The 14,398-nt window shown below is 52.2% G+C and overlaps 1 protein-coding gene across 1 annotated transcript; it reads left to right on the top strand.

Annotated features, from left to right (window-relative positions):
- Positions 1 to 9,832: 9,832 nt before the first annotated feature.
- On the top strand, positions 9,833 to 13,209 carry ZCCHC3 (zinc finger CCHC-type containing 3). Its single transcript, XM_032607097.1, has one exon. The coding sequence runs from the start codon at positions 10,528 to 10,530 to the stop codon at positions 11,740 to 11,742; it is 1,215 nt and encodes a 404-aa protein (XP_032462988.1). The 5' UTR covers positions 9,833 to 10,527; the 3' UTR covers positions 11,743 to 13,209.
- Positions 13,210 to 14,398: the final 1,189 nt, after the last annotated feature.

A 14,398-nucleotide genomic window follows, 5' to 3' on the forward strand; every position in this document is an offset into this window, starting at 1 on the left:
AAAAGCCATTGGAAATCTTAAAAGATTTCAGCATTGTTGCTAGATATGAGTTCAATACAAAAAATTCAATTATGTTTCCTTTAAATACTGAAAACAAATATGTGATTTCTAAAGATACCATTTACAACAGCAACCGAGGCACCTTGGAATAAATGCCCTACAAAATCTTTAGGAAGAAAACTATAAAATGTTATTGAAATTCATAAAATAAGACTTACATAAATGAGGAATCTAGGAGGGTCACTAATGGGGAGAGTCAGCATTACAATATGGCAATTCTGTATAAATGCAATGCAAACCCAATTAAAATCCCCAGAAGTGGTTTCCTGGAATTTAGTAAGCTGGTTCTAAAATTTATACAGCGGATCCAAATATAGCTGAGACAACCTCGAAGAAGAAGGAGAAGGAAGAATGTTTCCCATTAAAAAAAAAAAAGAAACTAGAGTTAGGCTTCATTTTAAAAACAGGAAAATCTGGCCACAGTGGGAACGATAATTAGCTGGAGTTGACTAGCAGCTGCCCCTTCAGGTAGAATATGTGCCCTCCAGTTTTCCCAGCACTTTTCCTTATTTAAGCTACCTGCCTTGTAGATATTTGATTGTGTGCTAGTTACCTGGGGTGGGGAGTTAGGGTGAGAGGAATAAAAGAGATTATTTAAAATACACGGGTTCTCTTTGGCTATGTAAATACGCTCACCATGGAAAGATCTGAGCAGGCAAGCAGAAAGAATAAAAGAGTGGAATGTGTGAACCTAAGATTTTGATGCTTCTGGTTAATGATCCCAGTACGATTCTGGGGATGTGTGGCAGAGAAGGGATGGATGAGAGCACGTCGGGAGTTATAAAGTGAGGGAATCGGAAGGTCAAATAGCACAAGAGTTGGAGATGCTGTCTTCCTGAGACTAGTACTGGAATCCGAGTAAAGGGAAAGATCCTAAGAACTCACAGGGACTCCCAGATGCTAAGCAGAGCTGCAAGAGAAATAGGAAAAAATCCAACACCGGTAGAAAGGAAGAATAACCTTCCCTGGAAACCCATTGTGGACTAAGCTCTTTGACACAGGTTGTCTCCTTGGACCTCCACATTCGTCCTCTGAGAGTAGATATTGTAAGGCCAACTGGCCCGAGGCAGGGGAACGCAATCAGACTCACAGGTTGCATCAGCCCAGAGCTCCCACACACCCAGTCCCAGGAACTGACCTGGTGACTTTCCACCCGGCCCAGCCTTCCCGCCTTTTGAGGGGCGGGACTAACGGTCCCAAGACTGATGCGACCGGCACCAGATATTGCCACGATACCCGAAGAGACCACCAAATAAGGACTACCATGCGCCCTCCCGGATTCACCACACCCCTTTCACTTCTTCCCCTATAAATTCTGCCCAAACCCTCGCCCGGACGCGACTTCTCTGGCCCCCTTTCTCTCGGACCAGTGAACCTCGCACGGGAGCGTACCCAAATAAAGCTTGTTAAAGCTCTCCTCCGTCTTTGGTGCCGTTCCTTACATTTGGTGCCGAAACCCGGGAGGGGTACAAAACCCCGCGGGTTACCGCGCGGGCCGCTCCTCCCCTCCCCCAGGAGACAACCAGGGAACCTCTACTCATCCACCCGATCCGGCAGAAAACGGGATAAGTCCCCTCCCTTGTTCCCTCCGACCCCCAGAGTCCCTGCCCACCGGACTCCCTGTCCCTAATCACGGCCGCGTCAGGGACTCCTCCGTCCTCTCTCCGGGCCTCGGGCAACTGTGAAGGCGTCCCAATTGCCTGACCGCTCTCCGACCCGTCGTGAATTGGAGACTGAGACCAGGGACGCCTCTCTCCCTCTCCATTCACTCAGGGACAGACTGGGGGTCATGGGAACCTCACAATCGAAATCAGATCCTAAGACGTCCCTGGGGTGTCTCCTAGCCAATTTTACAGCCCTCGGTTTCTCCCCAGATCTCCGTCGCCGACGGCTTATTTTCTATTCCACTGTGGCCTGGCCACAATATCCTCTAGACAATCAATCCAAATGGCCTCCTGAAGGGACTTTTTTTTTTTTTTTTTTTTTTTTTTTTTTCTGAAGGGACTTTTGATTTTAACATCCTCCGTGATCTAGATAATTACTGCCGCAGGACGGGCAAATGGTCTGAGGTCCCCTGTCCAGGTTCTTTGGGTTTTGCGCTCTCGCCCCTCCCTTTGCGTCAATTGTTCTACCTCTCAAATCCTCCTTCCCAAACAAACATCTCCTCCATCCAAAACCTCAATTCACTTGGACGATGATTCCTCCCCACTAACCAACCCTCCCGATTCTCTCGCCTCTCCCCTCACCAGAGCTCCTCTCCAACCCCCACCCTACCCTGGACCGGCCCCTCTCCCTCCCGAGCCCACTCCATCGCCCCCCACCACTCCCCCTTTCCCCCTGGCAACCTCCCCCTTGGCCCCCCCCTTCCCCCGCTTCCTCTCCCTCCGTCTCTCTCGCATCACCCCTCTCCTCGCCAGTCAGCTCACACACCCGCTCCCACCACCACGACTCCCAGGACCCAGACCTTCTAGTTCATGTTCCCTTTTCCCTCCAAGATCTCTCTCAAATAGAGAAGCGACTAGGCTCCTTTTCTGCCGACTCTTCCCGCTACATCAAAGAATTTCGCTACCTCTCTCAAGCTTACGATCTAACCCGGCACGATATCTTTGTGGTTCTGTCCTCTACCTTAACCCCTGACGAGAGGGAAAGAATTCAAACTGCTGCCCGAAACCATGCAGATCAGGTTCACCTTACCGACAACTCCATGCCTGTCGGAGCGACTGCCGTACCTGACACCGATCCAGGCTGGACTTATCAGGATGGCCAGGATGGCCGTCGTAAACGCGACCTCATGATCCAATGCCTCCTGGCTGGCATGCAGGCTGCCGGTCATAAGGCGGTCAATTTTGAAAAACTAAAAGAGATAACCCAAGAACCTAACGAAAATCCAGCTATCTTTCTCAATCGCCTTACAGAGGCCTTAACTCTCTACACCCGGCTGGATCCCGACACCCCGGCAGAGGCAACGGTCCTAGCCATCCATTTTATTACCCAATCAGCCCCGGACATCCGAAAGAAATTAAAACGGGCAGAAGACGGCCCTCAAACCCCTATTCGAGATCTGGTAAAGATGGCCTTTAAAGTCTATAATGGCCGTGAGGATTTGGCAGAATCCAGCCGACAGGCTCGGATGCACCAAAAGGTGGCTCTCCAGACCCAAGCCCTCGTAGACGCCCTGCGACTAGCCATCTCCCATGGACAATATCCATGGAACCCGCCGAAGGCAACCCCACCAGGGGCTTGCTTCAAGTGTGGAAAAGAGGGGCACTGGGCTCGCCAATGTCCCAATTCCCTACCTCCTTCTAAGCCCTGTCCCAGCTGTGGGCTAACGGGCCACTGGAAGAGTGACTGCCCTATGACTGGCCCTCCCTCAGCGTCTCCATGCGGGGGGCAGGCCGTCCCAACGGCATTACCACTCGAACTACTGGGATTGGCTGACGACTGACAGCGCCCGGACTCGAAGATCCCCATCACCCTCGCCGAGCCCAAGGTAACGCTACAGGTAGCGGGTAAGTCCATCTCATTTCTGGTGGACACGGGGGCTACCTATTCGGTCCTGCCTACCTATTCCGGGCAAGTTTGTCCTTCCCAGATCTCGGTCATGGGTATTGATGGCAAACCATCCTTCCCACTCCAGACCGGTCCACTCCCATGTCACATTGAAGGACTCCCTTTTACTCATTCCTTCTTAGTCATACCATCCTGCCCAGTTCCCTTGCTAGGCCGAGATGTCCTTTTCCACTTAGGGGCCTCCCTCCAACTGGTTAGACTTGACCCTAAGGTCCCCTCCTCCCAACTCCTGCTTCCTCTTCTCGGCCTGTCTCTAGAACCCTCCCTCTCCTATCCCCCTCTTCCAATCACACCGAACCCAATCAATCCCCAAGTCTGGGATACGTCTAAGCCCATAATAGCAACACACCATTCCCCCGTCCTCATCCGCCTAAAGGACCCCTCCAAACTTCCATCAAGGTCCCAATTTCCCATCTCTGAGACTCACCTTAGGGGCCTACAACCTATTATCACCAGACTCCTAAACCAGGGACTCCTTATCCCCACTGACTCTCCCTGCAACACCCCCATCCTGCCTGTCCACAAGGCCTCTGGGGATTATCGCCTGGTCCAGGACCTCCGACTAATCAATGAAGCCATAATTCCTCTCCACCCAGTAGTACCAAACCCATACACCTTGCTCTCCCATATCCCCCCATCCACAACCCACTTTACGGTTCTGGATCTCAAAGATGCCTTTTTCACTATCCCCCCTACATCCCGACTCGTATTTCCTCTTCGCCTTTACCTGGACGGATCCGGATACTCATACTTCCAGTCAGCTCACCTGGACAGTTCTTCCCCAGGGATTCCGCGACAGTCCTCACCTCTTTGGTCAGGCGCTGGCACGGGACCTCACTTCCTGCTCCCTTACGCCCAGCACACTCCTTCAATATGTAGATGACCTCCTCCTTTGTAGCCCGTCTCTCAGCCTCTCAAGACAACACACTGCAGATCTCCTCAATTACCTTGGCTCTCGCGGTTATTGGTTACCAGGTCTCCCCAGCCAAGGCTTAGTTATCTGTAACTTCTTGTAACCTACCTGGGGCTCCACCTTACCCCTACCACAAAAGGTCTAACAGCCGAACGCACCCGGATTATCTGTGAACTCCAGCCTCCGGAAACAGTGGAACAAATTCTCTCCTTTTTGGGTCTTAAAGGATTTTTCCAACACTGGATCCCTAACTTTGCTCTCCTCGCTAAACCCTTATATCTAGCCGCTAAAGAAACCCCTCAAGGACCCCTCACCTCTCCTTCCACCGTTCGACAGGCCTTTCTCACCCTCCGTAACGCTCTGATATCTTCTCCTCCCCTTTCTCTGCCCAACCCAAACCGACCTTTTCACCTTTTTGTGGATGAACGGGCCGGAATAGCCACTGGACTCCTTGCCCAGCCTGTAGGGCCTTCCTACCGCCCCGTGGCTTACTTACCTCTCCAAACAGCTAGACCCAACCATTCGGGGATGGCAACCATGCCTTCGGGCCCTAGCAGCGGCAGCCGAACTGACCAAAAAACACTCAAACTGACCCTGGCCGCCAGCTGACTGTATTTTCCTCTCACCGACTGGCCGACCTCCTCGGCCATAAGTCTCTCTCTCTCTTGGGTCCCTCTCGCATCCAGTAATTCCACCTGCTGTTCATCGAAAACCCTGCTATCTCCCTTGACCTTTCCCCCCCGCCTAAACCCGGCCTCCCTCTTGCTCATTTCCGACACCGCGACCTCCCCTTCCCACTCCTGCCCCCAAGTCGTAGAGGCCCTCAGCCCGCCGAGGGAGGGACTCTTCGATACTCCACTGTTAAACCCGGACCGCACCCTCTTCGTAGATGGCAGCTCAATACCCGGTCCTGACGGACACCGACGGGCAGCCTACGCGGTGGTAACTATCTCAACTATTATCGAGGCTAACAGCCTCCCAGAAGGAACGACCTCCCAAAAGGCTGAACTGATCGCACTTACACGAGCCCTTAACCTTTCCAAAGACCAAAGGGTTAACATCTACACAGACTCTAAATATGCCTTTCTCATTGCACACAGCCACTCAGCACTATGGAGGGAACGAGGATTTCTGACCACTAAGGGATCCCCAGTGGTCAACGCTTCCCTCATTGCAAAACTCCTGGAGGCCCTCCAGCTTCCTAAAGAAGTAGCAATTATCCAATGCAGGGGTCATCAACTCCCATCCAACCCAATAGCACAAGGTAACTCGAAGGCCAATTCCGTGGCCCGAGAGCTTACAAAAGGGGATCCTCCAGCTCCACTTCTATTTTTCACCAGTCCTACCCAACCCACATATACCGCGCATGAGGAAACTGCCTTACTCTCAAAAGGGGGACACAAAGACAACAAAGGATGATGGATTTTTATAGACAACGAAATTGCCCTACCTCTGGCCCAAGCAGCCAGCCTCCTAACAGACATCCATAAATCCTTACACATTGGTCCAAAAGCAATGTTCCGTTTTTTGGACCCCGTCTTTCATCTGCCAGAACTTAGAGAGGCCATCTCAAAGACTCACATGGCCTGCCAAACCTGCGCATCCGTCTCCCCACAAGGAAGCCTACGGCCCCGAATTCCTACACACCAGATGCGTGGACATTAGCCTAGTGAAGACTGGCAGATCGACTTTACCCATATGCCCCGCTGCAAACGCTTCCGATATCTGCTCAGTCTCATTGACACCTTTTCAGGTTGGATCGAGGCCTATCCAACAACTCGAGAAACGGCAGACACGATCGCCACCATCCTGCTTCAATACATCATCCCCCGATTTGGTCTGCCGGTCTCCATCCAGTCGGATAATGGACCCGCCTTTGTCTCTCAGGTGGTTCAACAGGTATCCGAGGCTCTCCAGATCACCTGGAAACTCCACATCCCCTACCACCCCCAATCATCCGGTAAGGTTGAATGCTCCAATGGGATCTTAAAAGACCACCTCACCAAACTGTCCCTTGAGGTCCGTGTCTCATGGCCCGACCTGCTTCCTCTAGCCCTTACCCGAATCCTAGCCTCACCTCGGACTCCTACTGGTCTCAGTCCATTTGAACTACTTTACGGCCGCCCTTTCCTCCTTCACGACCTACCAACCCAGAGTCCACCCCTAGCCTCCTACCTTCCCTACCTCTCCCTGCTTCGCCGTCTTCTCCACGAATATGCTGACCGTCATCTACCGACAGTGGCTGTCTCTGAAACTTCCTCTCTCCCTCTACAACCTGGAGATAGTGTCCTCCTCAAGGACTTACACCCCCAATCCCTTAAGCCACGGTGGACAGGCCCTCAGACAGTGGTCCTCACCACCCTTGTGGTGGCCAAACTTCTAGGACACTCCTCCTGGTACCATGTCTCCCGTCTTAAAGTGGCCCCAACCTCAGAAAACTCGTCAACCCAACCGCTGGGTCCCACAAGGTTACGGCTTATCCACCGCCCTGCCTCTCCTCCTGCTACTTCTCCTGCCACCCAGGACTCATCAGACGTCCCTATGGCGCTTCTACATCCACGGGACATGGCAAGCTGATGGTCGAGCCCATGCCCAGGTTTTGGGGACAGAAGACTGCCAACCAGGCGGATGCCAGGCCATGGTGACCGTTAACTTTTCCTTCCCACATTTAATTTGGCAAGGTAATTGGCTAGGCCAGGAATCTCCCGTTGTCTGTTTCACCTACAACCAAACTAAAGACTACTGTCACTGGTGGACAGACATATACGGGGGGTGCCCCTACCGCTCATGTAACATCCACGTGGCAAAATTAGGCACTACAGACTTACTCTGACAATCTTACCTAGTCACCAAGGATGGCAGGGGTAGCCTATCCCTTAACATCAAGGATCCCTGGGATACAAGATGGGGACAAGGGGTACAAGGAAAAATCTACCGATGGGCAACTGATACTTATCCTGTAGGGTCTTTTAAGATTTTTCGCTCCTGCATTAGCTTGATTCCCAAAGTTATCCAACAGTTGAGCAAACAAGCCACTGCCATCCAGGAAACAGAACAAGCCCTAAGACATCAACTACCCCACCCCGAACACAAAGAGGATCCTTTTTCTTGGTTGACCCTCATCCGTCAAGCAGTACAGATACTCAACCACACAGGAATAGGTAACATCTCCGACTGCTTTTTATGTGCCTCTCTTGGCCGGCCACGCTTGGCTGCTGTCCCACTCGACCAGCCCTTCAATTCTACTTCCTACACCTCCCAAAACCCACCTTTTTCCCCGTTAAAAGTCCCCATATTCCTCGATTCAAAAAATCTCACCATCTGTTACGGCAGCCGCCCAAATCTAGCTGATACTGGGCTTCTTTGCAGTTCATCCCTCACGGTAAACACATCAATTGAAGCACCACCAGGCATGTTTTTGTGGTGCAATGGTTCCCTCACAAAAAAGATCAATTCTTCTTCCCCCTTCTCATGTATCCCCGTTACTCTCGTCCCACAACTCACACTACTGTATAGCCAAGCCGAATTTTCCTCGCTAATCACGCCGCCCTTTACCCGACGGAAAAGAGCTATCTTTCTTCCTCTGGTCGCAGGCATCTCTCTCGCCTCCTCCCTGGTCACTGCAGGCCTCGGGGCGGGGGGGCGGGGGCGGGGAGCTCTGACACATAGTGTTTCGACATCCCGCGACTTAGAACATAAACTCCAGCTAGCCATTGAAGCCTCCGCCGCCTCCATCTCCTCTCTCCAGCGCCAAATCACCTCCATAGCCCGAGTCGCTCTCCAGAATCGACGAGCCCTGGATCTCCTGACGGCCGACAAAAGCGGTACCTGCCTCTCCCTACAGGAGGAATGCTGCTATTACATCAATGAAACAGGACTCATCGAAGACAACGTAAACGCCCTCCATCGCTTAAGAGAAGAACTCCAACGCAAACACCAACAGTCCACCTCCCCAATTCCCGACTGGTGGCGATCCACCCTCTATACCTGGCTAACACCAATCTTAGGCCCCTTAATTCTCATCTGTATCTTGCTCACGTTTGTTCCCTGTTTTCTTAGGTTCCTTCGCAGGCGCATGGAGGAAGTCTCTCGGGTGGCCACAAACCAAATGCTCCTCGGCCCTTACACCTTGCTTCCTACAGAACCCCCCACTGGTCTCCCTTAAGCCTCGGAACTCTGGTCGCCCAACTCCCCTTTTGACGCCCCCATTCAGCAGGAAGTAGCCAGAGATCAGAACGCCACCCCATTACACCAAAGATGTCGGGATGTAAGGCCAACTGGCCCGAGGCAAGGGAACGCAATCAGACTCACAGGTTGCATCAGCCCAGAGCTCCCACACACCCAGTCCCAGGAACTGACCTGGTGACTTTCCACCCGGCCCAGCCTTCCCGCCTTTTGAGGGGCGGGACTAACGGTCCCAAGACTGATGCGACCGGCACCAGATATTGCCACGATACCCGAAGAGACCACCAAATAAGGACTACCCTGCGCCCTCCCGGATTCACTACACCCCTTTCCCTTCTTTCCCTATAAATTCTGCCCAAACCCTCGCCCGGGCGCGACTTCTCTGGCCCCCTTTCTCTCGGACCAGTGAACCTCGTCCGGGAGCGTACCCAAATAAAGCTTGTTAAAGCTCTCCTCCGTCTTTGGTGCCGTTCCTTACAGATATTAATATCACTTTGTTATGGATGAGCAAATTGAGCTGTGAAAACTGAGATCATTGGCCCCACGTGACAAAGCTGAGATTTGAAGCAGTCATTCAAACTAGGGTCTCCCTGAGTCCACAATCCTTTTCTTTCACTAAACCCAGAAAGATCACTGGAGCACCCTGAAACACAAGCAGCTATGGTAAAGAAAACAAGATGACAAAAGGTGGTATTAACCCCACCCCCTCAAATACCCAAATTTCATCAATGCTTCTGAAGCACCAGTTGAGACAGATGAGGTAGGAATAAGGATTGCGTCCAGTGCTAACTTTAGTTAGGGAATCTGTGTGAAGGCGTTTCCTGGAGAGTCTGATCCAAAGAGTCCTTTATCCAAAATGTCAGAGCAAAGAAGTAGAAGTATAAGCCACCTACGCGTGGAGGCTGCCTGTTAACTCTGCCACTTGGCCAAGTGATTTAACTCCCATCTCCAAGCCCCTGCCTCCTGTAAAATGGGTATAATTACAACATTGTTTTGGAAGATTCCATGTGATAAAGCTTGCAGTGTGCTTCGAACAGTATCGAACACTTAAGCGCTCAATATAATTGTCATCATGAATATGATGGAGGTCTTCTTAAAAAATAATTCAGTATGACTTACTTGGAAATGTATCAAAAAATGAGGAGTGATGGATACAGGCGTAGTGTGATAAGGTATAGTACAATTTTAATGAAAGATAAAATAGTTTAAAAGTTAAAATGTTCACTGCAAAATTCTTTCCACTTTTTGTATGTTTGAAAATGTCCATAATCCAACGTTGGAAAAATAATGTATTGTGATCTGCTCTGGGAGGAGGAAGGGCTAAGTTTTGTCTTTGTTTTTTTAATAGAAAAGGTACAAAATTGAAAACAAAATGGGCGAAATCTTCCTCAACTCTCTCCCGCCTTCGGGCTGTGGGCCGTTAGTAAAACTGCTTGAATGAAATCATCGAGGACCGCTTGCGAAATACCAAATCCTCGAGAGCGAGGCCCAAGGCTGCCAAAACCTCGCGAGGGACAGGGACGCGCTCCAAGCTCCGCATCCCACTTCGGTGCCGAGGAGGTAGGGTTGGAGCGAGCACTAACGGAAACGCGGCCTGGCCGTTACCAGGGGGTTCCCGGCCCGCGGCCGCTGACCGCCGAGCGCCGCAAGTAAATACCTTAGCGGGGCGGGGGAGAGAAGCGTCGAATTTCAAAAAAAAAAAAAAAAGCCCAAACCCCCACAGCCCCGGGCGGGCGGGCGCGCGCCATGGGCGCCCTTTGGCTGCGGGAGTGAGTGGAGAATGCTGGGAAGGAGGTAAAATGGCCACCGGCGGCGGCGCAGAGGAGGAGAGGAAGCGGGGGCGAACGCAGCTCCTGTCGCTTGCGCGCCCGGCGGCCCGGGCCGAGGAGGCCGAGGGCGGCCGCGAGAAGATGGGCTGGGCTCAGGTGGTGAAGAACCTGGCCGAGAAGAAGGGCGAGTTCCGCGAGTCGCGGCCTCTGCGGCGGGAGGAGGAGGGCGGTAACGGCGCGCGCGGCGGGCTCTCCGTCCCCGCGGGCCTGGCGGCGCCGGGCCTCGGTGACTTTCCCCCGGCCGGCCGCGGGGACCCGAAGGGCCGCCGGAGAGACCCAGCCGGCGAGGCGACGGACGCCCGCAAGAAGAAGGGCGCAGCCGAGGCGGGCAGGAGGAAGAAGGCCGAAGTGGCGGCCATGGCGGCCCCGGCCAAGCCCGACGCGGCCGAAGACGCGGCCGAGCGGCCCCCACAGGACGAGCAGGCGACGGCGGCTGGCCCCGCGGCGGGCCCGGGCAAGGGCCGCTTCCTCGTGCGCATCTGTTTCCAGGGAGACGAGGGCGCCTGCCCAACCCGGGACTTCGTGGTGGGCGCGCTCATCCTGCGCTCCATCGGCATGGACCCGAGCGACATCTACGCGGTCATTCAGATCCCTGGCAGCCGGGAGTTCGACGTGAGCTTCCGCTCGGCGGAGAAGCTGGCCCTATTCTTACGCGTCTACGAGGAGAAGCGCGAGCAGGAGGACTGCTGGGAGAACTTTGTGGTGCTGGGGCGGAGCAAGTCCAGCTTGAAGACGCTCTTCATCCTCTTCCGGAACGAGACGGTGGACGTGGAGGACATCGTGACCTGGCTTAAGCGCCACTGCGATGTGTTGGCCGTGCCGGTGAAAGTGACCGACAGGTTTGGGATCTGGACCGGGGAGTACAAGTGCGAGATCGAGCTGCGCCAGGGGGAGGGCGGGGTCAGGCACCTGCCGGGGGCCTTCTTCCTGGGGGCCGAGAGGGGCTACAGCTGGTACAAGGGGCAGCCCAAGACGTGCTTTAAATGTGGTTCCCGGACCCACATGAGTGGCAGCTGCACACAGGACAGGTGCTTCAGGTGCGGGGAGGAGGGGCACCTGAGCCCTTACTGCCGGAAGGGCATCGTGTGTAACCTCTGTGGCAAACGAGGACACGCCTTTGCGCAGTGTCCCAAAGCGGTTCACAATTCCGTGGCAGCTCAACTAACCGGCGTGGCCGGGCACTGAACACCTGCCTGCCTGCCAGGGTGAACACAGAGCCAGCTTACCCCTCTTAAGTGCCAAAACTTTTTTTTAAACCATTTTTTATCGTTTTTGAAGGAGATCTTCTTAAAACTACAAGAGACATCTCACTTTGCCTTCCTAAACTGAGTTTACTCCATTTCAGCCTTTCCTGAATTTGGTGACTCTGTCATCAGTAACGACTACCGACCAAGAACTGTAGTGTGAAGATATGTCTCCCCTCCCTTGTTTAAAATTTATTTTCATTTTTGTATTTGGAGATTTTTTTTCTGGTACTTTTTACTCCCCACCCCTTGTCTTCTCCCCGGATTTTCATTCTTCCGGCTGCCTTGCTCATCTTTGTGCCCCAGTGCTAGGTAGGGGCCCAGCACATGGTCGGCACTCCATCAATGTTTGTTGAATTGAGAACATTGTTGACCCTGGCTTCTGTCAGGGTGTCTATCTTTTGCAGCTCATCCCTTCCCCTTTTAATTTGCTGCTTCTAATCTATGTGGTCTGAGAATTTGTGAAACCAGTGTTGTTAGAAGTGTATGTAACCTGAGTCAATAAGCTCTGAATGGTGGCCAAGGGCCTCTCTTATGGCATTAAAATGCATGGACTTTGTGACAGCGCTTTCAGTGGCTCAGAAGCCATTCTTCACAGAATCATGGAATCGAATCTGGAATTTTCCTGCTGGAAAGGACCTAAAAATTGGTCTAGACCAAGCCACTGGTTTTCCAACAGATGAAACAGGACCAGAGAGGTTAAATGACTGGGTCAAAATCACATAGCTGTCTGGTGCCAGAGCTAGCCTAGAGTAGAGTTCCCTGACCCCAAGCCCGGTGCTCATTCCACTACCTCTCACACCTCACAACATTTTCCTCAACACTTGAGGGCCCAGAAAGTCTGCTCTTTCCAGAATAATGAGCCCAGGGGAATGCTAAGAAATCATCTGGGGAAGGAAGGAGAAGATTTGGCAGGAGCTTCAGAATACTTGGGAGATACGGAAGGGACAAAGGAACATAATCCAGGGTGTACTCATTGCCCCCTGGGGTACCATATCTGGATTAAAGTGGCCCTGCTCCTTTGTGGCCTTCCCCTTCCCCGTTCATTGCCGTCAGTGAGAAATAGAGGTGCTCCTGAGTAAAGAAAGGTTTACATTTGCATCTTAGCCTCAATAGCTAGCGTCCCCAGAGAAGCAGCCGACTGGAGCTCATCTGCAACCTCCGGACTCTCAGGAGAAAAACAGAATTCCAATGAGCTGTTAACTCTGAAATGTACTTGGGAAATAGGCCAAGCTAGAGGGCATTGGGTCTACTAAGTGTTATCAAGTTAAAGTAGAAAAGACAGTTCACTGCTTTTCTTTTAGTTTTTGTTTTTCCTTTATGTTTTGCTATTTTCTTGTGGCTTAGAATGTAAAATCGATTGTTTAAAGTTTTGTTCTGAATAAATATTTATCTTTTGTATTGCTAACACTGCTGCACTATTTCCTTTCAAAATGTTAGATGCATAGGTTCACAGACCCTAGTTCAACCGAGGCTTCCCACACACCATTTGTTTACTCTGCATATACATTTCCAGCCCGCAGGCAACACTTAACACCTACTATGTTTTCCCAGGCCCTTGGGAGTTGTTACCTAAACCTTTGCATCAAAATCACTTAGCATGCTGTTAAAACTAAAGTGTTAAGTCCTAACTCAGTTCCGAGCAATGGGAATCACTGGAGTGAGTGAAATATTTTTAGTAAGCACCCCAAGCAGCTCTGATGGGCAGCCAGGTTTGAGACCACAGTCCTGAATGGTACTAACCTGACTGAGAGGGACTGCCCTCAGGAGATTATAAACCAGTGGGAAAAACTGAGGTAGGATATCAGTTTCATCATCTTAACAGTTATTGCAAGTGTACTGAATTGGATACAAAGTATTCATGGGCTTTAGAAAAAATGCCATCTCTTCCAACTATAAGGGAGGAAGAGAGAAAGGGTCCAGGAAATTTCCCATAGAGCTGACTCACTCCTCCAAGCTAGCCCTGGAGACTCCAGACACAACCCTCTGAGGGATTTTCTAGCCCCGAGATGATAAGATGATCTGATCCTAAGAATTAATGTTCCCAGTATATTGATTCTCTGACTCAGTGATTTGAGGGTATTTCCAGAGCTGATCTGGTACAGTTGAGGCCTGGTTGGCTCTTCAGAATCCTGCCTTTCAGAGCCAGCTCAGCCTTTCTCCTTCCTGTCTCCCAAGGCAAACACAGTCTTCCCTCCTCCTTCCTTCCCTCCCTCCCTCTGTCCTCTCTCTCCCCCTCCTCTCCCCCTCCTCTGCCACGGGTTTCCCTCCCGCACTGTGCTGGAGGCCTGACGTGGGGGGAAAAAGCCTGTATTCATCATAGTCCCCTCCCCCTTCCTCCTAGCAGGCACTGTGCCAAGGAGCCTCCTTGGAAGGAATCTTCCCTCTCTCTGCCCCTCCCCCCCAACTCTACTGGAGAGAGCAGAGGAAGAAACTGTTTCCCTGCCCTTCCCCTCCCCGCCCCCCTATCCGCTTCAGGGCCTCCAGCCTGGCAGTCTGGGGACTGAGCCACGGGCTGGAGCAGAACAAACCTCCCCCAGCTTCCTCTCCTGATCGAGCAGCCCCCAAATTACAATCCCTCACTGTTCATGGGCTCC

The sequence above is a fragment of the Phocoena sinus genome, chromosome 15, assembly GCF_008692025.1.
Source record: "Phocoena sinus isolate mPhoSin1 chromosome 15, mPhoSin1.pri, whole genome shotgun sequence".
Taxonomy (NCBI): Eukaryota; Metazoa; Chordata; class Mammalia; order Artiodactyla; family Phocoenidae; genus Phocoena; species Phocoena sinus.

What these genes read in the sequence shown, in the direction of transcription:
- ZCCHC3 (XM_032607097.1), top strand. Translation starts at nt 10,528, where the DNA reads ATGGCCACCGGCGGCGGCGCAGAGGAGGAGAGGAAGCGGGGGCGAACG.